Source organism: Pseudoliparis swirei, chromosome 1 (assembly GCF_029220125.1).
Source record: "Pseudoliparis swirei isolate HS2019 ecotype Mariana Trench chromosome 1, NWPU_hadal_v1, whole genome shotgun sequence".
Classification (NCBI taxonomy): Eukaryota; Metazoa; Chordata; class Actinopteri; order Perciformes; family Liparidae; genus Pseudoliparis; species Pseudoliparis swirei.
The window spans coordinates 22,262,540-22,285,812 of record NC_079388.1 but is presented as its reverse complement, the minus strand read 5'-3'; the positions used below and the strand labels follow the sequence as shown (position 1 = coordinate 22,285,812).

Here is a 23,273-nt window from a genome sequence, read left to right as displayed (position 1 = left end):
GAGTCTCAGTAGAGCCTCAGTCTCAGTCGAGTCTCAGAGCCTCAGTCTCAGTAGAGCCTCAGTCGAGTCTCAGTAGAGCCTCAGTCTCAGTAGAGCCTCAGTCTCAGTCGAGTCTCAGAGCCTCAGTAGAGCCTCAGTCGAGTCTCAGTAGAGCCTCAGTCTCAGTCGAGTCTCAGAGCCTCAGTCTCAGTCGAGTCTCAGAGCCTCAGTCTCAGTAGAGCCTCAGTCTCAGTCGAGTCTCAGAGCCTCAGTCTCAGTAGAGCCTCAGTCGAGTCTCAGTAGAGCCTCAGTCTCAGTAGAGCCTCAGTCTCAGTCGAGTCTCAGAGCCTCAGTAGAGCCTCAGTCGAGTCTCAGTAGAGCCTCAGTCTCAGTCGAGTCTCAGAGCCTCAGTCTCAGTAGAGCCTCAGTCGAGTCTCAGTAGAGCCTCAGTCTCAGTCGAGTCAGTAGAGCCTCAGTCTCAGTCGAGCCTCAGTAGAGCCTCAGTAGAGCCTCAGTCGAGTCTCAGTCTCAGTAGAGCCTCAGTCGAGTCAGTAGAGCCTCAGTCTCAGTCGAGCCTCAGTCTCAGTAGAGTCTCAGTCGAGTCTCAGTAGAGCCTCAGTCGAGTCTCAGAGCCTCAGTCTCAGTAGAGCCTCAGTCGAGTCTCAGCAGAGCCTCAGTCTCAGTAGAGCCTCAGTCGAGTCTCAGTGTTGCCGTAGAGCCTCAGTCGAGTCTCAGTCGAGCCGTAGAGTCTCAGTCGAGTCTCAGTCGAGCCGTAGAGTCTCAGTCGAGTCTCAGTCGAGCCGTAGAGTCTCAGTCGAGTCTCAGTCGAGTCTCAGTCGAGCCTCAGTAGAGCCTCAGTCGAGTCTCAGTCGAGTCTCAGTCGAGCCTCAGTCGAGTCTCAGTCGAGTCTCAGTCGAGTCTCAGTAGAGCCTCAGTAGAGTCTCAGTAGAGCCTCAGTCGAGCCTCAGTCGAGCCTCAGTAGAGCCTCAGTCTCAGTAGAGTCGGTTGTCTTTCCTCGTGTCTCTATTGTCTCCCTCACATTGATACATCTGTAGACCGTGTTGGGAGAAGGAGAACTCTCGGAACAAAGAGCGTTTCTAGGTCACGTGCTGAGTCTTCAGCCTCTGACTGACAGCTGGCTGGACCAATGAGACGGCTGCGTTACCTCTTTGCTGGAGACCAATCGGAGAGCATTCTTCCGGCATTTTCTCTTAACGCCTCTGATGGGACCTGGGTGGGGGGTGTCTGAACCGGAAACAATAATCCCGCCTTCACAGTAAAAGTCTCGCTCGTGGGCGTTTTAAACAACGGACACCACTCCGTGTCACGTGTGTGAAACACATGCGCGTGACGGTGATGTAACTGTACCTTTAAGGTATCGATCACGTGCTCGCTGCTGGACTACGTAATGCCCAGACGCGTCTCTTAAAATGGAATCCGTGACCGGAAGCGTGCGTTTGCGTCGCTGCGGTGACGTCACTCCCCGTTGCTCTCCAACATGGCGGCTGCTGCCCGCCTCCTTCCCGTTGTGGCGCTCGCGCTGTGGTCTGGTTTTCCCGCCGCGGTTTCCTCGCGCAGAGACGCGCTCGAGCTCGGCGACGCGGACTTTGATTACCTAGCAACGGAGCACGAGACCATGCTGGTGATGTTCTACGCTCCATGGTAACGGTCTCCAGCGGATCACCATGGTAACGGGCTATTGTCTTGTGACGTGCCCTAACCTGTCTCCTTTCCTTGCTCTCTTTCCTTCCTTCCTCCATGTTCCCTTTCTGCCTGTGTTCCCTCACCTATCCCTTCCTCCCTTCCTCCCTCCCTCCTCTCAGGTGTGGTCATTGTAAGAAATTGTCTCCAGAGTTTGAGAAAGCAGCGACCAGACTGAAGGGAACCGTGCAGCTCGCCAAGGTAACACCTTCATCTTCATCTTCACCGTGTCTCTCCGGTCTCACCTGTCTCTATCGCCTGTCTCACCTGTCTCTCTCACCTGTCACTTCCTGTCTCACCTGTCTCTCTCACCTGTCACTTCCTATCTCACCTGTCTCTCTCACCTGTCACTTCCTGTCTCACCTGTCTCTCTCACCTGTCACTTCCTATCTCACCTGTCTCTCTCACCTGTCACTTCCTATCTCACCTGTCTCTCTCACCTGTCACTTCCTGTCTCACCTGTCTCTCTCACCTGTCACTTCCTATCTCACCTGTCTCTCTCACCTGTCACTTCCTATCTCACCTGTCTCTCTCACTGTCACTTCCTGTCTCACCTGTCTCTCTCACCTGTCACTTCCTATCTCACCTGTCTCTCTCACCTGTCACTTCCTGTCTCACCTGTCTCTCTCACCTGTCACTTCCTATCTCACCTGTCTCTCTCACCTGTCACTTTCTGTCTCACCTGTCTCTATCGCCTGTCTCACCTGTCTCTCTCACCTGTCACTTCCTGTCTCACCTGTCTCTCTCACCTGTCACTTCCTATCTCACCTGTCTCTCTCACCTGTCACTTCCTGTCTCACCTGTCTCTCTCACCTGTCACTTCCTATCTCACCTGTCTCTCTCACCTGTCACTTCCTATCTCACCTGACTCTCTCACCTGTCACTTCCTATCTCACCTGTCTCTCTCACCTGTCTCTCTCACCTGTCACTTCCTATCTCACCTGTCTCTCTCACCTGTCACTTCCTGTCTCACCTGTCTCTCTCACCTGTCACTTCCTATCTCACCTGTCTCTCACCTGTCACTTCCTGTCTCACCTGTCTCTCTCACCTGTCACTTCCTATCTCACCTGTCTCTCTCACCTGTCACTTCCTATCTCACCTGTCTCTCTCACCTGTCACTTCCTGTCTCACCTGTCTCTCTCACCTGTCACTTCCTGTCTCACCTGTCTCTCTCACCTGTCACTTCCTGTCTCACCTGTCTCTCTCACCTGTCACTTCCTATCTCACCTGTCTCTCGCACCTGTCACTTTCTGTCTCACCTGTCTCAGGTGGACTGCACAGCTCACTCAGAGACGTGTGGGCGTTTCGGGGTGTCAGGTTACCCGACCCTGAAGATCTTCAGGAACGGAAGAGACTCCTCCCCTTACGACGGACCTCGCAGCGCAGGTAAAACCAACACACAAACAAACTAGAATGGGCACTCGGTAGAGCGCATACCTTCGCATATCACAAGATTGGGCATTGAATTATGAACATTTTGGCATTAGTTGCATGCCAATTGGACAAAATGTATCGTGCTGTGGTAAAAAAAGAGTTTGACCTTTCCATGACCTTGACCTTTGACCCGATTGATCCCAAAATCTAATCAAATGGTCCCCGGATAATAACCAATCATCCCACCAAATTTCATGCGATTCAAGAACATTTGACCTGTTCATGACCTTTGACTTTGACCGATCGATCCCAAAATCTAGTCAACTGGTCCCCGGATAATAAACAATCATCCCACCAAATTTCATGCGATTCGGTTCAATACTTTTTGAGTTCTGCGAAAGATTTGGACCTGTTCATGACCTTTGACCTTTGACCCGATCGATCCCAAAATCTAATCAACTGGTCCCCGGATAATAAACAATCATCCCACCAAATTTCATGCGATTCGGTTCAATACTTTTTTAGATTTGCGAATAACACGCATACAAATAAATAAATAAATAAATACACGGCGATCAAAACATAACCTTCCGGCATTTTCAATGCGAAGGTAACAAACAAACAAACAAACAAATGTGTGTGTGCGTCTGTGTATGTGTGTGTGTGTGTGCGCATGCGTGTGCATGGGTGTGTGTAGATGGGATCTATCACTCCATGAAGAAGCAGACTGGACCAGACTCGGTTCCCCTGCAGGCTGAAGAAGACCTCCAGACCTTCACCAGCCACTACGATGCCAGTGTCGTCGGTGAGTCCTGCGTCACATGGTCTTAGCGTAGCCTAGCGTAGCCTAGCCTAGCGACCTGCTGTGTCTGCCCTGCTGAGGGCCTCTGGGGTCAGGTGTGTTCTCAGGTGCAGACGGCTCTCGGCTGCCAGAGTTCCTGAGAGCTGCCGCTCTGCTGAGGGACCAGTTCAGGTTCGCCCACACAGAAGACCTGCAGCTGGGCCGCGAGTACGGGGCCACCTCCGAGTGAGTAAGACCTGGTCCTGGTGGGCTTCTTCAGCAGGTCCAACTTCCTCACGTTACCATGTCTCCTTACCATGTCACGTTACTCTCTTGTTACCGTGTCTCCTTACCGTGTCACGTTACTCTCGTTACCATGTCTTGTTACCGTGTCACGTTACTCTCTCGTTACCATGTCTTGTTACCGTGTCTCCTTACCGTGTCACGTTACTCTCTCGTTACCATGTCTTGTTACCGTGTCACGTTACTCTCTCGTTACCATGTCTTGTTACCGTGTCTCCTTACCGTGTCACGTTACTCTCTCGTTACCATGTCTTGTTACCGTGTCACGTTACTCTCGTTACCATGTCTTGTTACCGTGTCACGTTACTCTCTCGTTACCATGTCTTGTTACCGTGTCCTGTTACCTTACCGTGTCCGTTACTCTCGTAGATTACCATGTCTTGTTACCGTGTAGTTACTCTACCGTGTCACGTTACTGTCTTGTTACCGTGTCTCCTTACTGTGTCACGTTACTCTCGTTACCGTGTCACGTTACCGTGTCTCCTTACCGTGTCACGTTACTCTCGTTACCATGTCTCCTTACCGTGTCACGTTACTCTCTCGTTACCATGTCTTGTTACTGTGTCTCCTTACCGTGTCACGTTACTCTCGTTACCATGTCTTGTTACCGTGTCTCCTTACCGTGTCACGTTACTCTCTCGTGTCTCTCCTTACCGTGTCTCACCCGTTCCGTCTCTCGTTACCATGTCTCCTTACCGTGTCACGTTACTCTCGTTACCATGTCTTGTTACCGTGTCACGTTACTCTCTCGTTACCATGTCTCCTTACCGTGTCACGTTACCGTGTCTCCTTACCATGTCACGTTACTCTCTCGTTACCATGTCTTGTCTCCTTACTGTGTCACGTTACTCTCGTTACCATGTCACGTGTTACTCTCGTTACCATGTCTTGTTACCTTACCATGTCACGTTACTCTCGTTACCATGTCTTGTTACCGTGTCTCCTTACCGTGTCACGTTACTCTCTCGTTACCATGTCTTGTTACCGTGTCTCCTTACCGTGTCACGTTACTCTCTCGTTACCATGTCTTGTTACCGTGTCACGTTACTCTCTCGTTACCATGTCTTGTTACCGTGTCACGTTACTCTCTCGTTACCATGTCTTGTTACCGTGTCTCCTTACCGTGTCACGTTACTCTCGTTACCATGTCTTGTTACCGTGTCACGTTACTCTCGTTACCATGTCTTGTTACCATGTCACGTTACTCTCTCGTTACCATGTCTTGTTACCGTGTCTCCTTACCGTGTCACGTTACTCAATCGTTACCATGTCTTGTTACCGTGTCGTTACTCTCTCGTTACCATGTCTTGTTACCGTGTCTCCTTACCGTGTCACGTTACTCTCGTTACCGTGTCTTGTTACCGTGTCTCCTTACCATGTCACGTTACTCTCTCGTTACCATGTCTTGTTACCGTGTCTCCTTACCGTGTCACGTTACTCTCTCGTTACCATGTCTTGTTACCGTGTCTCCTTACCGTGTTACGTTACACTCTCGTTACCATGTCTTGTTACCGTGTCTCCTTACCATGTCACGTTACTCTCTCGTTACCATGTCTTGTTACCGTGTCTTGTTACCGTGTCACGTTACTCTCGTTACCATGTCTCCTTACCGTGTCACGTTACTCTCGTTACTGTGTCACATTAGCGTGTCTCCTTACCGTGTCACGTTACTCTCTCGTTACCATGTCTTGTTACCGTGTCTCCTTACCGTGTCACGTTACTCTCTCGTTACCATGTCTCCTTACCGTGTCACGTTACTCTCTCGTTACCATGTCTTGTTATGTGTCACGTTACTCTCTCGTTACCATGTCTCCTTACCGTGTCACGTTACTCTCTCGTTACCATGTCACGTTACTCTCTCGTTACCATGTCACGTTACTCTCGTTACCATGTCCTTACTCCGTTACTCTCTCGTTACCATGTCTTGTTACCGTGTCACGTTACTCTCGTTACCATGTCTTGTTACCGTGTCTCCTTACCGTGTCACGTTACTCTCTCGTTACCATGTCTTGTTACTCTCTCGTTACCATGTCATGTTAGCGTGTCGTTACTCTCTCGTGACCATGTCTTGTTACCGTGTACGTTAAATTACCATGTCTTTAACGTGTCTCCTTACCACGTTACTCTCTACGTTACCATGTCTTGTTACCGTGTCTCCTTACCGTGTCCGTTACTCTCGTTACCATGTCTTGTTACATTGTCTCGTTACCGTCTCGTTACTCTCAGTTACGTGTCTCCTTACCATGTCCGTTACTCTCTGTTACCATCACGTTACTCTCCTCGTTACCATGTCTTGTTACCGTGTCCGTTACTCTCTCGTTACCATGTCTTGTTACCATGTCCGTTGCTCTCTAGTTACCGTGTCACGTTACTCTACGATTTACCATGTCTTGTTACCGTGTCTCCTTACCGTGTCCGTTACTCCTCGTTACCATGTCTTGTTACCATGTCACGTTACTCTCTCGTTACCATGTCTTGTTACCGTGTCTCCTTACCGTGTCACGTTACTCTCTCGTTAGAATAGAATAGAATAGAATCAGCTTTAATGGCCATGTAGGTTTGCACATACATGGAATTTGACTCCGGTTCCTTTATCTGTGCTTATACACACACACAATAGCAATAAAGGATAAATGAGCAGTAAGACAGTAGTCAAAGTGCAGATAGTGCGGGTGGAAGAGTCTGGTAATTGTTCATCATGGTGGCTGACCAGTGGAAAAGCTATTTCTGTGGTGGTTTTGGCGTACAGTGTACTTAGCGCCTACCAGAGGAGCAGTTCTGGAACAGCTTGTGTCCAGGGTGTGAAGGGTCTGCAGTGATCTTTCCTGCCGCTTCCTGACTCTGGCGGTGTACAAGTCCAGAATGGAGGGAGGCTGGAACCAATAGTTTCTTTCTGCAGACCTGGCGATCGCTGTAGTCTGACTGTCTGTTTGGTGGCGATCCAGCCACACAGTGATGGAAGAGCAGAGGACACGAACTGGATGATGGCGGGTAAAAGGATCAGCAGCAACTCCTGAGGCAGGTTGAACTTCCTGAGCTGGCGCAGAAAGTACAGCCTCTGCTGGGCCTTTTGCGGATATAGTGTTGTGTTGGAGGCCCACTTCAGGTCCCGAGGTGTGGACCCAGAAACTTGAGGTCTCCACATGAAAACAGTGCTATTTTGTATAGTGTTGAGGATAGTGTTGAGAGCTCCTCCTGAAGTCCACTGTCATCTCCACAGTCTTGAGCTTGTTCAGCTCAGGTGGTTCTGTCCACACCAGGACCAGCCGTTCAACCTCCCGTCTGTCGCAGACTGCGTCACCACGTCTGATGAGGCGATGACTGTTGTGTCGTCTCGAACTTCAAACTTAACAGGCGGGTCCTCAGGGTGCAGTGGTTGGTGTAGAAGGAGAAGAGCAGTGGAAGGCACACATCCCTGGGGGCGCCAGTACTTATGGTCGGGCCTTGGATGTGGTTTACATGGTTACCATGTCTCACCGTGTCCGTTACTCTCTCGTTACATGTCTTGTTGTTGGTTACTCTCTGTGACCATGTCTTGTTACCATGTCTCATTACCGTCTCAGGTACTCTCTCGTTACCATGTCTTGTTACCGTGTCCGTTACTCTCTCGTTACGTGTCTCCTTACCGTGTTCACGATTACACTCTCGTTACCATGTCATTACCCGTGTCTCCTTACCATGTCCACGTTACTCTCTGGGTACCATGTCTTGTTACCCTTGTCTCCTTACCATTGTCCGTTACTCTCTAGTTACCATGTCTTGTTACGTGTCATTACCGTGTCTCCTTGCAGGTGTTGCGTTACTCTCGATTACCATCTTGTGCAGGTGTCTCCTTGCAGTATTCGTTACACTCTGGGTGCCATGTCTTGTTACCGTGTCTCCTTACGTTGTCCGTTGCCGTCATCTCGTACCGTGTCTTGTTACGTGTCTCCTTGTTCCGCGTTACCGTGTCACGTTACACTCTCGTTACCATGTCTTGTTACCGTGTCACGTTACTCTCTCGTTACCATGTCTTGTTACCGTGTCACGTTACACTCTCGTTACCATGTCTTGTTACCGTGTCTCCTTACTGTGTCACGTTACTCTCTCGTTACCATGTCTTGTTACCGTGTCACGTTACTCTCTCGTTACCATGTCTTGTTACCGTGTCACGTTACTCTCTCGTTACCATGTCTTGTTACCGTGTCACGTTACTCTCTCGTTACCGTGTCTCCTTACCGTGTCACGTTACTCTCGTTACCGTGTCTTGTTACCGTGTCTCCTTACCATGTCACGTTACTCTCTCGTTACCATGTCTTGCTGTGTCTCCTTACACGTGTCACGTTACTCTCTGGGTACGTGTCTCGCACCATGTCATGTTACTCTCCGTTACCATAACCGTTACTCTCGTTACGCATGTCTCCTTACCGTATGAGTACTCTCTCTCGATTACCATGTCTTGTACTCTTCATTCATGTCTCTGCCGTGTCCGCGTTGTCTCCTGCACTGTCACGTTATCGTTACCATATCATTCTCTCTGTTACCATGTCTCCTTGCCGTCACGTTACTCTCCTGTCTTACCGTGTCATTCTCACGTTGCTCTCGTTCATGCATGTCCTCCTTACCGTGTCACGTTACTCTGGTTACCATGTCTTGTTGATAATATCCTGCAGTATCCTCTAGTCTGTATATGCAAGTGTCATTCTCTCTAATTCTCCTTACTGGTGTCCGCGTTACTCTCTCGTTACCATGTCTTGTCCTACGTGTCTTGTTATGTCTTACGTGTCTCACTTGCAGGTATTCGTTACACTCGTTACGTCTTGTTACAGGTGTCCGTTACTCTCTCAATTACCATATCCGTTGCTCTCTTTGTACCAAGTGCTCTCTGTACCATGTCTCCTTACCGTGTCACGTTACTCTCGTTACCATGTCTTGTTACCGTGTCACGTTACCATGTCTCCTTACCGTGTCACGTTACTCTCTCGTTACCATGTCTTGTTACCGTGTCTCCTTACGTGTTACGTTACCGCTCGTTACCATGGGCACTCTTCGTTACCGTGTCTCCTTACCGTGTCACGTTACTCTCTCGTTACCATGTCTTGTTACCGTGTCTCCTTACCATGTCACGTTACCGTGTCACGGTACACTCTCGTTACCATGTCTTGTTACCGTGTCACGTTACTCTCTCGTTACCGTAATATTACGTGTCTCCTTACCGTGTCACGTTACACTCTAGATTACACCATGTCTTGTTACCGTGTCTCCCTTGCTGTGTCCGTTACTCTCTAGTTATATCTTCTCTCTCGTTACCATGTCTTGTTGCAGTGTCCGTTGCTCTCGAAATTACCATGTCTTGTTACCGTGTCCACGTTGCTCTCACCAATTACCATGTCTTGTTACGTGTCGCGTTGCTCTCTCGTGTGTCTCCCTTACCATGTCACGTTACTCTCTGCATTACCGTGTCATTGTTACGTGTCCTTACCATGTCACGTTGTCTCTAGTTACCATGTCTTGTTGCTGTGTCTCCTTACTCTCGTTACGCTTATATCCGTTACTCTCTCGTTACGTGTCAATCCTTACCATGTCACGTTTTCTCTCGTTGCCTTATCTGCGTTGTCTCGTTACACATGTCGCTTAGGTGTCGCGTTACTCTCTACGTTACCATGTCTTGTTACCGTGTCCGCGTTCTCTCTCGTTACCATGTCTCGCCTACCGTGTCGTTACTCTGAATTACTGTGTCTCCTTACCATCACGTTCGCTCTCGTTACCATGTCACGTTACTCTCTCGTTACCATGTCTCCTTACCGTGTCCTGCGTTACTCTCTAGATTACCATGTCTTGTTACCGTGTCACGTTACATATTCTTGTTACCATGTCTCCTTACACGTTGTCACGTTACTCTCTGGTTACCATGTCTCCTTGCAGGTAATCACGTTACTCTCTCGTTACCATGTCTTGTTACCGTGTCTCCTTACACTCTCGTTATGTCTTGTTGCGTCTCTCGTTACCATGTCTCATGCGTCCGTTGCCATCTCTAAATTACCATGTCTCCTTACGTGTCCGTTACTCTCTCGTTACCATCTTACCGTGTCTCCTTGCGTGTCATTACTCTCGTTACCATGTCTTGTTACCGTGTCTCCTTACGTGTCACGTTACTCTCTCGTTACCTGTCTTGTTACGTGTCTCCTTACGTGTCGTTACTCTCTCGTTATCACGTTACTCTCGTACCATGTCTCCTTACAGTGTCACGTTACTCTCGTTACCATGTCTTGTTACCGTGTCCGTTGCCTCTAGTTACCATGTCTCCTTACTGCGTGTCACGTTACTCCGTTACCATGTCTAGATTGCCGTGTCTTCGCCCTCTCGTTACATGTCTTGTTACCGTTGTCTCCTTACCATGTCCACGTTACTCTCTCGTTACCATGTCTTGTTACCGTGTCTGCCGTACCATGCTCCATTTTCTAGGTACCATGTCTTGTTACCGTGTCTCGCCTTACCGTGTCCACGTTACTCTCTCGAATTACATGTCGTGTCGGCATCCTCCTTACCATGTCACGTTACTCTCTCGTGCGTGTCTCCTTACCATGTCACGTTACTCTGGGTACCATATTCTTGTTACCGTGTCTCTACGTTACCATGTCTTGACGTGTCCGTGTGCTCTCTCGTTACCATGTCTTGTTACCGTGTCACGTTACTCTCTCGTTACCATGTCTCCTTACCGTGTCACGTTACTCAATCGTTACCATGTCTTGTTACCGTGTCACGTTGCGCTCGTAGTTACCGTGTCTTCTCTCTCGTTACGTGTCTCCTTACCGTGTCACATTACTCTCTCGTTACCGTGTCTTGTTACCGTGTCTACTTACGTGTCTCTTCACGTTACTCTCTCGTTACCATGTCTTGTTACCGTGTCTCCTTACCATGTCACGTTACTCTCTCGTTACCATGTCTTGTTACCGTGTCTCCTTACCGTGTCACGTTACTCTCTCGTTACCATGTCTTGTTACCGTGTCTTGTTACCGTGTCTCCTTACCGTGTTACGTTACACTCTCGTTACCATGTCTTGTTACCGTGTCTCCTTACGTGCTCGTCTCGTTACCATGTCTTGTACGTGTCTCCTTACCGTGTCACGTTGCTCTCTGGTACTGCATCATCTCCTTACCGTGTCCATCGTTACTCTAATCCCATTACCATGTCACGTTACTCTCGTTACCATGTCTCTGTTACACCCGTGTCACGTTACTCTCTGTTTACCATGTCTTGTTACCGTGTCCGTTACTCTCGTTACCATGTCTTGTTACCATGTCTCATACCTGCATCCCGTTACTCTCTCGTTACCATGTCGCATTGCACGTGTCCGTTACTCTCGTTACCATGTCTTGTTACGTCGTGTCCCTCTAGTTACCATGTCGCATTGTACCGTAATCACGTTACTCTCGTTACCGTGTCTCCTTACCGTGTCACGTTACTCTCGTTAATATTGCGTGTCTTGTTACGCTCTCCTTACCGCTATCACGTTACTCTCTCGTTACCATGTCTTGACACGTGTCTCGCCGTTGCCGTGTCTCGTTACCGTAATGTCATTACCGTGTCTCGCCGTGTCACGTGCTCTCTGTACCATGTCTCCTTACCGTGTCCACGTTACTCTCTCGTTACCGTGTCTTGTTGCCATGTCGTTACTCTCTCGTTACCATGTCTTGCAGGTGTCATTGCCTCTGTACCGTGTCTCCTTACCTTAATCACGTTACTCTCGTTACCATGTCTTACTCTCGTTACGTGTCTCCTTACGTGTCCGTTACTCTCGTTACCATGTCTGTACGTGTCATTACTCTCTCGTTACATCTCGTTACCATGTCTTGTTACGTGTCTCCTTACCGTGTCACGTTGCTCTCTCGTTACCGTGTCTTGTGTCTCTCCTTACCATATCACGTTACTCTCTAATTACCGTAATCGCGTTGCTCTCTCGTTACCATGTCTCCTTACCGTGTCACGTTACTCTCTCGTTACCATGTCTTGTTACGTGTCCGTGCATGTCCGTTACTCTCTACGTTACATGTCTCCTTACCGTGTTAAATCCGTTACTCAATCGTTACCATGTCTTGTTACTCGTTACATAATTTACTCTACGTTACCATGTCTTGTTACCGTGTCTCATACACGTGTCGTTACTCTCGTTACCATGTCTTGTTACGTGTCGCTTACCGTGTCCGTTACTCTCCTAGTTACCATGTCTTGTTACCGTGTCTCCTTACTGTGTCACGTTACTCTCGCTACCATGTCTTGTTACTGTGTCTCCTTACGTACGTTACACTCTTGTTGCCTGTCTTGTTGCAGTCTCCTTACTGTCCGTTACTCTCGTTACCATGTCTTGTTGCCGTGTCTCGTTACCATCTCGTTTTCTCTCGTACCCCGTGTCACGTTACTCTCTAGGTACCATGTCTTGTTACCATGTCACGTTACTCTCGTTACCATGTCACGTTACCGTTACTCTCGTTACCGTGTCTTGTTACCGTGTCTCCTTACCATGTCACGTTACTCTCGTTACCATGTCTTGTTACTGTGTCTCCTGGTGCAACATGTCCACGTTGCTGTATGCGTGACCGTGTCTCCTCACAAAGTCTGCTCATCTCGCTTTCCAGGTGGTCTCTGTCCACACGACTGCATCTCACCGTGTCACCGTTACTCTCTCGTTACCATGTCTTGTTACCGTGTCCGCGTTGTTACAGTGTCTCACTTGCAGGTGTCTCCTTACCATGTCTCGCGATGCAGCTCCTTACGGCTCGTTACCATATCACATTACTCTCGTTACCATGTCATACTTGCAAGTGTCCGTTACTCTCGTTACCATGTCTTGTTGCCGTGTCCGCGTTACTCTCTAGATTACCATGTTAGGTGTCCTTACGTGTCACGTTACTCTCTGGTTACCATGTCTCCTTGCAGTGTCGCGTTACTCTCTTTACCATGTCTTGTTACAGGTGTCTCATTACCGTGTCACGTTGCTCTCTACGTTACCATGTCTCGCACTTACCGTGATATCCATACCGTTGCTCTCTCGTTACCATGTCTTGTTACCGTGTCTCCTTACCGTGTCACATTACTCTCTCGTTACCATGTCTTGTTACCGTGTCTCCTTACCGTGTCACGTTACTCTCTCGTTACAATGTCTCCTTACCGTGTCACGTTACTCTCTCGTTACCATGTCTTGTTACGTGTCTCCTTACCGTGTCACGTTACTCTCTCGTTACCGTGTCTCCTTACCATGTCACGTTACTCTCTCCTTACCATGTCACGTTACTCTCTCGTTACAATGTCTCCTTACCGTGTCACGTTACTCTCTCGTTACCATGTCTTGTTACCGTGTCTTTCTCCCTTACGTGTCCATGCGTTATACTCTCGAGATTACCGTGTCTCCTTACCATGTCACGTTACTCTCTCCTTACCATGTCACGTTACTCTCTCGTTACCATGTCTCCTTACCGTGTCGTTGCTCTCTGCGTTACCATGTCTTGTTACCGTGTCACGTTACTCTCCTGATTACCATGTCATCGCCACCTTACGTGTCCGCGTTACTCAATCGTTACCATGTCTTGTTACCGTGTCGTTACACTCTCGTTACCATGTCTTGTTACCGTGTCTCCTTACCGTGTCACGTTACTCTCTCGTTACCATGTCTTGTTGTGTCTAATCTGCCATGTCCGTTACTCTCCTAGTTACCATGTCTTGTTACCGTGTCACGTTACTCTCTCGTTACCGTGTCTCCTTACCATGTCACGTTACTCTCTCGTTACCATGTCACGTTACTCTCTCGTTACCATGTCTCCTTACCGTGTCACGTTACTCTCTCGTTACCATGTCACGTTACTCTCTCGTTACCATGTCTCCTTACCGTGTCACGTTACCGTGTCTCCTTACCATGTCACGTTACTCTCTCGTTACCATGTCACGTTACTCTCTCGTTACCATGTCTCCTTACCGTGTCACGTTACTCTCTCGTTACCATGTCTTGTTACCGTGTCACGTTACTCTCTCGTTACCATGTCTCCTTACCGTGTCACGTTACTCAATCGTTACCATGTCTTGTTACCGTGTCGTTACTCTCTCGTTACCATGTCTTGTTACCGTGTCTCCTTACCGTGTCACGTTACTCTCTCGTTACCATGTCTTGTTACCGTGTCACGTTACTCTCGTTACCGTGTCTCCTTACACGTCCGTTACTCTGGAATTACAGTGTCTTGTTGTGTCTCCTTACCGTATCACGTTACTCTCGTTACCATGTCTTGTTACCGTGTCTCACTTACCGTGTCCGCGTTACTCTCTCGTGCACCATGTCTTGTGCAGTGTCTCACTTACACAGTGTCACGTTACTCTCTCATTACCATGTCTCCTTACCGTGTCGTTACTCTCGTTACCATGTCTTGTTACTGCCATGTCACGTTACACTCGTTACCATGTCTTGTTACCGTGTCTCCTTACCGTATCCCGTTACTCTCGTTACCATGTCTTGTTACGTGTCTCTCCTTGCCCGTCGTTACTCTCTGGTGCATGTCTCCTTACCGTGTCCGTTACTCTCTCGTTACCATGTCTCGTTGCCCCACGTGTCACGTTACTCTCTCGTTACCATGTCTTGTTACCGTGTCTCCTTACCGTGTCCGTTACTCTCTAAATTGATGTCTCCTTACCATGTCCGTTGCTCTAGATTGCCATGTCTCGTACGTACCCATGTCCGCGTTACTCTCTCGTTACCATGTCCTGTTACCGTGTCACGTTACTCTCTAGTTACCATGTCTTGTTACCCGTGTCACGTTGCTCTCCTGGGTACCATGTCTCGCTGCACGTGTCCGCGTTACTCAATCGTTACCATGTCTTGATACCGTGTCCTTACACGTCTCACGTTGCTCTCGTTACCATGTCTTGTTACCGTGTCTCCTTGCAGGTGTCCGTTGCTCTCTCGTTACCATGTGCAGTTACCGTGTCTCCTTACCATGTCACGTTACTCTCCTGCGTTACCATGTCTTGTTACCGTGTCTCCTTACCGTGTCACGTTACTCTCTCGTTACCATGTCTTGTTACATTGTCTCCTTACCGTGTCACGTTACTCTCTCGTTACCGTGTCTCCTTACCATGTCACGTTACTCTCTCGTTACCATGTCACGTTACTCTCTCGTTACCATGTCTTGTTACCGTGTCACGTTACTCTCTCGTTACCATGTCTTGTTACCGTGTCACGTTACTCTCTCGTTACCATGTCTTGTTAACGTGTCACGTTACTCTCTCGTTACCATGTCTTGTTACCGTGTCTCCTTACCGTGTCACGTTACTCTCTCGTTACCATGTCTTGTTACCATGTGCGCATTACTCTCTGGATGCCATGTCTTGTTGCCGTGTCTCCTTACGTGTCACGTTGCTCTCTGTTAGAATAGAATAGAATATAATCATTTTTGTGGCCATGTAGAGTTTGCACATACATGAAATTTGACTCAGTTTTCACTTTGCTCTTCATTGCTTATACTGCACACAATATGCAATAAGCGGAGATAAATATAAAAGGCAGCATTAAGACAGCCAGTAGTCCAAAAGGTGCAGATAGTGCCGAGATGGAAAAGTCTGATTAATTGTTCATCATGGTGACGGCCAGTGGAAAAAGCTATTTCTGTGTGTGGTGGTTTTGGCGTACAGTGCTCTGTGGCGCCTACCAGAAGGCAGGAGATTTGGAGCAGCTTGTGTCCAGGGTGTGAAGGGTCTGCAGTAGTCTTTCCTGCCGCTTCCTGACTCTGGTGTACAAGTCCAGAATGGAGGGAGGCTGGAACCAGTGGTTCTTTCTGCAGAACCTGGCGATCCGGCTGTAGTCTGACTGTCCTGTTTGGTGGCGATCCGACCACCCCGGTGATGGAAGAGCAGAGGACAGACTGGATGATGGAGGTAAAAGGATCAGCAGCTCCTGGGCGGGTTGAACTTCCTGAGCTGGCGCGGAAAGTACAGCCTCTGCTGGGCCTTTTGCGGATAAATGATGTGTTAATGTTGGAGGGCACTTCAGGTCGGGGTAGTTGATCGTCTGAAACTTGAAGGTCTCTCCACCCGCGGGAAAGCGCAGTGCTATTTTGTATGGTGGCCCGGGAGATGGTGTGGGGGCTCCTCACCACAAGTCCACTGTCATTCCACAATCTTGAGCTTGTTCAACTCCAGGTGTTCTGTCCACCAGAGATAAGCCGGCCGTTCAACACCTCCCGTCTGTCACGCCAGAACTCGTCACCGTTCTGATGAGGCGTGACTGTTGTAGTCTAGTCCGCGAACTTCAAAACTTAACAGGCGGGTCCTCTGATGCACGTCGTTGGTGTAGAAAGGAAAACAGTGGAAGCAACACACATCCCTGGGGGCGCCAGTACTTATGGTCAGGAGTACTGGATGGTTTACATAATTTATGTCTCACTTACCGTGTCACGTTGCTCTCTCGTTACCATGTCTTGCATTACCGTGTCTTGTTACCGTGTGGGTACTCTGACCATGTCTTGTTACCGTGTCTCCTTGCGATGTCACGTTACTCTCGTTACCGTAATGTATTGCGTGTCACGTTGCTCTCCTGGTTACCGTGTCTCGCCCGTGTCACGTTACTCTACCGTCTCCTTACCATGTCACGTTACTCTGCGTGACCATGTCTTGTACCGTGTCTCCTTACCGTGTCACGTTACTCTCGTTACCATGTCTTGTTGCGTCTCCTTACCGTCCGTTACTCTTAGATTGCCATGTCTCCTTACCGTGTCACGTTACTCTCTTCGTTACCGTGTCCTGTTACCGTAATCACGTTGCTCTCGTTACCATGTCTTGTGCAGTGTCTCGCCTGCATCGCGTTACCGTGTCACGTTACCTCGTTACCATGTCTTGTTGGTGTCACGTTATCTCTTTCGTTACCGCATGTTTTGTGTGCGTTGCTCTCTGGGTTACCAATAATAACGTTACCCGTCTCCTTACCGTTGTCCGCGTGTCTCGCCCGTTACCATGTCTTGTGCGTGTCCGTTGCTCTCTCGTTACCGTGTCGTTACGGTCTCAGTTACTCATCTGTTGTCTCTTGCCGTGTCACGTTGCTCTCTCGTTACCATGTCTTATGCGGTTACCACGTTACTCTCGTTACCATGTCTTGTTACCGTGTCTCCTTACCGTGTCACGTTACTCTCTCGTTACCATGTCTTGTGCGCCCTTACGTGTCTCCTTACTCTCGTGATGTCTCCTTGCATATCACGTTACTCTCGTTACCATATCACGTTGCTCTCCTGGGTACGTGTCTCCTTACCGTGTCACGTTACTCTCTCGTTACCATGTCTTGTTACCGTGTCACGTTACTCTCTCGTTACCATGTCTCCTTACCGTGTCCGCGTTACGTGTCTCCGCCCACCGTATCACGTTGCTCTCCTGCGTTACCATGTCATGTTACTCTCTCGTTACCATGTCTCCTTGCATTATCGTTACCCTCTGGGTTACCATGTCTTGTTACCGTGTCCGTTACTCTCGTTACCATGTCATCTCTTACCGTCACGTTACTCAATCGTTACCATGTCTTGTTACAGGTCTCCTTGTCGTTACTCGTTACCATGTCTTGTTACCGTGTCTCATTTACCAGTGTCCGTTACTATCTAGATTACCATGTCTTGTTACCGTGTCCGTTTTCTCTCGTTGCCATCTCCTTACGGTGTCACGTTACTCTCACCGTGTGTCTTGTTACGTGTCTCCTTACCTGTCCTGCGTTACTCTCTGGTACCATGTCTTGTTACCGTGTCTCCTTACCGTGTCCGTTGCTCTCGTTACCATGTCTTGTTACGTGTATTCTCCTTACCGTGTCCGTTACTCTCTCGTTACCATGTCTTGTACAATACTCCTTACCATGTCCGTTGCTCTCGTTACCGTGTCTCTTGATTACCGTATGTCACGTTGCTCTCTGTTACCATGCGTTGCTCTTGTTACCGTGTCTCCTTACCGTGTCCGTTACTCTCTGTTCACCATGTCTTGTTACACCGTGTCCGTTACTCTCTATTACCGTCTGCCGCAGTGTCCGTTACTCCGTTACCATGTCTTGTTACATTAATCCGTTACTCTCGTTACCATGTCTTGTTACCATGTCTCCTTACCGTGTCACGTTACTCTCTCGTTACCGTGTCTCCTTACCGTGTCACGTTACTCTCTCGTTACCATGTCTTGTTACCGTGTCTCCTTGCGTGTCTCGCCACCGTGTCGCGTTACTCTCGTTACCATGTCTTGTCTTGCTTTGCAATCTCCTTACCGTGTCACGTTACTCTCTAGATTACCATGTCTTGTTACGTTACACTCTTTACCATGTCTTCATTATAATCTCATTATCTGTCTCTGTTACCGTGTCTTTACTCTCGTACCATGTCTCCTTGCGTGTCCGCGTTACTCTCTCGTTACCTGTCTTACTCTGGGTACCGTGTCACGTTACTCTCTCGTTACCGTGTCTCATACCGTGTCCGTCGCTTACGTGTCCGTTACTCTCCTGGTTACCATGTCTTTGCAATCCGTTACAGTGTCTCGTTTACCGTTGAAATTTACTCTCGATTACCATGTCTTGTTGCATCTCCTTACCGTGTCCGTTACTCTCTCGTTACCATGTCTTGTTACCGTGTCTCCTTACCGTGTCGTTACTCTCTCGTTACGTGTCTCTTACCGTATCCGCGTTACTCTCGTTACGATGTGTCTCGTTACCGTGTCTCGTTACCATGTCACGTTGTTACCATGTCTTGTTACCGTGTCTCCTTACCGTGTCACGTTACTCTCTCGTTACCATGTCTTGTTACCGTGTCACGTTACTCTCTCGTTACCATGTCTCCTTACCGTGTCACGTTACTCTCGTTACCGTAATCTTGTTACCGTGTCCGTTACTCTCGTTAATATTACGTGTAATGTCACCCACCATGTCACGCTCTCTCGTTACCATGTCTTGTTACCGTGTCTCATACCGGTCCTCACGTTACTCGTTACCATGTCTTGTTACCGTGTCTCCTTACCATGTCACGTTACTCTCTCGTTACCATGTCTTGTTACCGTGTCTCCTTACCGTGTCACGTTACTCTCTCGTTACCATGTCTTGTTACATTGTCTCCTTACCATCACGTTGTCTCCCACGTTATCGTGTCTCCTTACCATGTCCGCACCATGTCACGTTACTCTCTCGTTACCATGTCACGTTACTCTCTCGTTACCATGTCTTGTTACCGTGTCACGTTACTCTCTCGTTACCATGTCTTGTTACCGTGTCACGTTACTCTCTCGTTACCATGTCTTGTTAACGTGTCACGTTACTCTCTCGTTACCATGTCTTGTTACCGTGTCTCCTTACCGTGTCACGTTACTCTCTCGTTACCATGTCTTGTTACCATGTCACGTTACTCTCTCGTTACCATGTCTTGTTACCGTGTCTCCTTACCGTGTCACGTTACTCTCTCGTTAGAATAGAATAGAATATAATCAGCTTTAATGGCCATGTAGGTTTGCACATACATGGAATTTGACTCCGGTTTCACTTTGCTCTTCCGTACTTATACACACACACAATATACAATAAGCGGGATAAATATAAAAAAGACATTAAAGACAGTAGTCAAAAAGTGCAGATAGTGCAGATGGAAGAGTCTGATTAATTGTTCATCATGGTGACGGCCAGTGGAAAGAAGCTATTTCTGTGTGGTGGTTTTGGCGTACAGTGCTCTGTAGCGCCTACCAGAGGGCAGGAGTTGGAACAGCTTGTGTCCAGGGTGTGAAGGGTCTGCAGTGATCTTTCCTGCCCGCTTCCTGACTCTGGCGGTGTACAAGTCCAGAATGGAGGGGAGGCTGGAACCAATGGTTCTTTCTGCAGACCTGACGATCCGCTGTAGTCTGACTGTCCTGTTTGGTGGCCGATCCAAACCACACAGTGATGGAAGAGCAGAGGACAGACTGGATGATGGAGGAGTAAAAGGATCAGCAGCTCCTGAGGCAGGTTGAACTTCCTGAGCTGGCGCAGAAAGTACAGCCTCTGCTGGGCCTTTTTGAGGATGGTGTTAATGTTGGAGGCCCACTTCAGGTCCCGGAGATTGTGGATCCCAGAAACTTGAAGGTCTCCACCGGCTGAAACAGTGCTATTTTGTATGGTGGCGGGGATAGTGTTGAGGGCTCCTCCTGAAGTCACTGTCATCTCCACAGTCTTGAGCTTGTTCAGCTCCAGGTGTGTTCTGTCCACAGAGGACCAGCAGTTCAACCTGCCTCCACGTCTGTCACGCCCAGACTCGTCACCGTTCCTGATGAGGCCGATGACTGTTGTGTCGTCTGCGAACTTCAAGAGCTTAACAGACGGGTCCTCTGAGGTGCAGTCGTTGGTGTAGAAGGAGAAGAGCAGTGGAGAGAGCACACATCCCTGGGGGGCGCCAGTGCTTATGGTCCGGGTGCTGGATGTGGTTTACATGGTTACCATGTCTCCTTACCGTGTCACGTTACTCTCTCGTTACCATGTCTTGTTACCGTGTCTGTGCCGTGTCTCGCCCGTGTTCATTTACACTCGTTACCATGTCTTGTTGTCTGCTTACCGTGTCCACGTTACTCTCTCGTTACCATGTCTTGTTACCATGTCTCCTTACCGTGTCACGTTACTCTCTCGTTACCATGTCTTGTTACCGTGTCTTGTTACCGTGTCTCCTTACCGTGTTACGTTACACTCTCGTTACCATGTCTTGTTACCGTGTCTCCTTACCGTGTTACGTTACACTCTCGTTACCATGTCTTGTTACCGTGTCTCCTTACCGTGTCACGTTACTCTCTCGTTACCATGTCTTGTTACCGTGTCTCCTTACGTGTCTCCTTGTTACGTTGCTCTCTCGTTACCATGTCTTGTTACCGTGTCTCCTTACCGTGTCTCGTTACCATGTCTCCTTACCGTGTCACGTTACTCTCTCGTTACCATGTCTTGTTACCATGTCACGTTACACTCTCGTTACCATGTCTTGTTACCGTGTCTCCTTACGTCCGTTACTCGTTACCATGTCTTGTTACCGTGTCTCCTTACCATGTCACGTTACCGTGTCACATTAGTCTCGTTACCATGTCTTGTTACCGTGTCACGTTACTGTCTTGTTACCGTGTCTTGTGCACGTGTCTGCGTTACACTCGTTACCATGTCTTGTTACCGTGTCTCCTTACTGTGTCATGTTACTCTCGTTACCATGTGTGTCTCCTTACGTGTCTCCTTACATGTCTCCTTACTAGTGCTGTGAAAAATAACGCGTTAACTCAGTTAATTAAATTACAGGTTTAACTAGTTGTTGTTTTTTAGCGCATTTAACGCATGCGCAGAATGAGCTTCCAGTCCGTCTGTTGTTGGTCGTCTCTCCAGTAGCATGTCATTCTGTCTCTAGTGTCGCGTTAACACGACTTCGTTCTCCGTCTCGCGCGCCGCAGAGCTCGGATGCCGGCGCGCACACTGGTGAGCAATGCAGGGCTCTCAAGTGTCACGCATTGAGCGGGGGTGCTAAAAATGTCGATCGCGGTCGCCGCAGAGTTCCGATGCCGGTCTGCGCGCATGAAAAGTCACTAGCACCCCCCCGTCAACAACTCTGTTGATATGTGATTAATCCACAGAAACCTGTGATTAACCTGATTAAAAATGTTAATCGTTTCACAGCCCTACTCCTTACGTGTCTCTTTCCCTCTGTCTCCTTTCGCGTCTCCTTAAATGTCTCCTTACGTGTCTCGTCCCCTCTGTCTCCTTTCGCGTCTCCTTACATGTCTCCTTACGTGCCTCGTCCCCTCTGTCTCCTTGGTGGGTGTGTCCTCCAGGGCTGTACTGCTGTTCAGGCCTCCCAGGCTGTCCAATCAGTTTGAGGACAGCGTGGTGGTGTTCAAAGACTTCCTGACCATCGGCTCTCTGAGACGGTTCATCAGAGACAACATGTGAGACTCCTTCACTTCACACAGGAACTACCTGTCTGTCTCTCTGTTGGTCTGGGTCCTCACCTGAACTACCTGTCTGTCTCTCTACAGTTCTGGTCTGTGTCCTCACCTGACGATGGAGAACAAAGACCAACTGAGAGTTCGTGACCTGTTGACTGCGTACTACGACCTGGACTACCACCGCAACATCCGAGGGTCCAACTACTGGAGAAACAGGTAACATACATTTAACATACATGAAAAACAAAGAGAACGGGGGTAACACAGGTCAATTTGTAAATTGGGGTCATCCCAGGGAAAAAGTAAAAATGAAAATTAAACATAAGGATACAAAAAATTAAGGTAACATTTCTTGTAAAAAGGAAAATAAAAGGTTTTCCCCCTTTTTGTAAAAAAGGGGGGGAACTGATAATTTTAAAAAGGAAACGGGTAAATAAGGTAACATTTTTTCCTGTCTAATTTTAAATCCCCCAGAAATGGGGGGGGCCTTTAAATTTCATAAGGAACCCTACGGGAAAAATCCCCCCAAAAACCGGGGGAACAAAAGGGGAACAACAAATGTGAATTAACCAAGTAACTAAAACCCATGAAACAAAAAAGGTAAAAAGGGGTAAAATAAGGGTAACAAAAACCCCATTTTAAATAAAGGTAACCCCCCAACGGGTTCAAAAAGGGGGAAACAAAAACAGGGGTAATTTTCTCTAAAAATCCAGGTCTCATAACCAGGAAATCAACATGTAACAAACCAGGTAACCCATACACCCCTTTTCCTTTTTGCCAGGGTTGGGGGAAAAAGGGTTAAAATTTTAAAGGGGGGCCCTAAAAGGGGTTCCTTAGAATTAAAAGATTCCGCGGAGGGGAAAAGGAAAAATTTCGGCCCCCCGGGACCCCCAGCGGGCCTCCCCCTCGCCCAGATCCCGGACCCACCGGGGCCCCAAAAACCCCCCCATGGGGAAGGATTTCCAATTACCCCGGGCCCAACCCCCCCGGGTTTTAACAAATACCCCAAATAAAAAAGGGGGGAAGTTTAAACGTGGTTTCGGGCCCCCAACCAGGCAACCCCCCAAAAAAACCCTTAAAAGGACAGCCCAACCGGGCCCAAAAAAACCGGGTAACACAAAAAAACCTTTTTAAAGGGAGGATTAAAGACGACCGGGGCCCAAACCAGGTAAAAATCCCCATGAGGGGGAGTTCAAAGCCTGCCGGGCCCCCCGGTTTTTAACAAATACCCCAA

The 23,273-nt window shown here is 48.6% G+C and overlaps 1 protein-coding gene across 1 annotated transcript; it reads left to right on the top strand.

The window, feature by feature from the left end:
• The first annotated feature begins 1,183 nt into the window (after nucleotides 1-1,183).
• LOC130198579 (protein disulfide-isomerase A3-like) lies at nucleotides 1,184-22,259 on the top strand. The gene is made up of 7 exons (XM_056421802.1): nucleotides 1,184-1,641; nucleotides 1,803-1,881; nucleotides 2,949-3,066; nucleotides 3,752-3,859; nucleotides 3,964-4,081; nucleotides 21,926-22,039; nucleotides 22,130-22,259. The coding sequence occupies exons 1-7, from the start codon at nucleotides 1,478-1,480 to the stop codon at nucleotides 22,257-22,259; spliced, it is 831 nt and encodes a 276-aa protein (XP_056277777.1). The 5' UTR covers nucleotides 1,184-1,477.
• Nucleotides 22,260-23,273: the final 1,014 nt, after the last annotated feature.

Coding starts and splice junctions, on each gene's coding strand:
- LOC130198579 (XM_056421802.1), top strand. CDS start 1,478: ATGGCGGCTGCTGCCCGCCTCCTTCCCGTTGTGGCGCTCGCGCTGTGG. Junction 3,860..3,963: donor CTACGATGCCAGTGTCGTCG/GTGAGTCCTGCG, acceptor GTGTGTTCTCAG/GTGCAGACGGCTCTCGGCTG. Junction 22,040..22,129: donor CGGTTCATCAGAGACAACAT/GTGAGACTCCTT, acceptor GTCTCTCTACAG/TTCTGGTCTGTGTCCTCACC.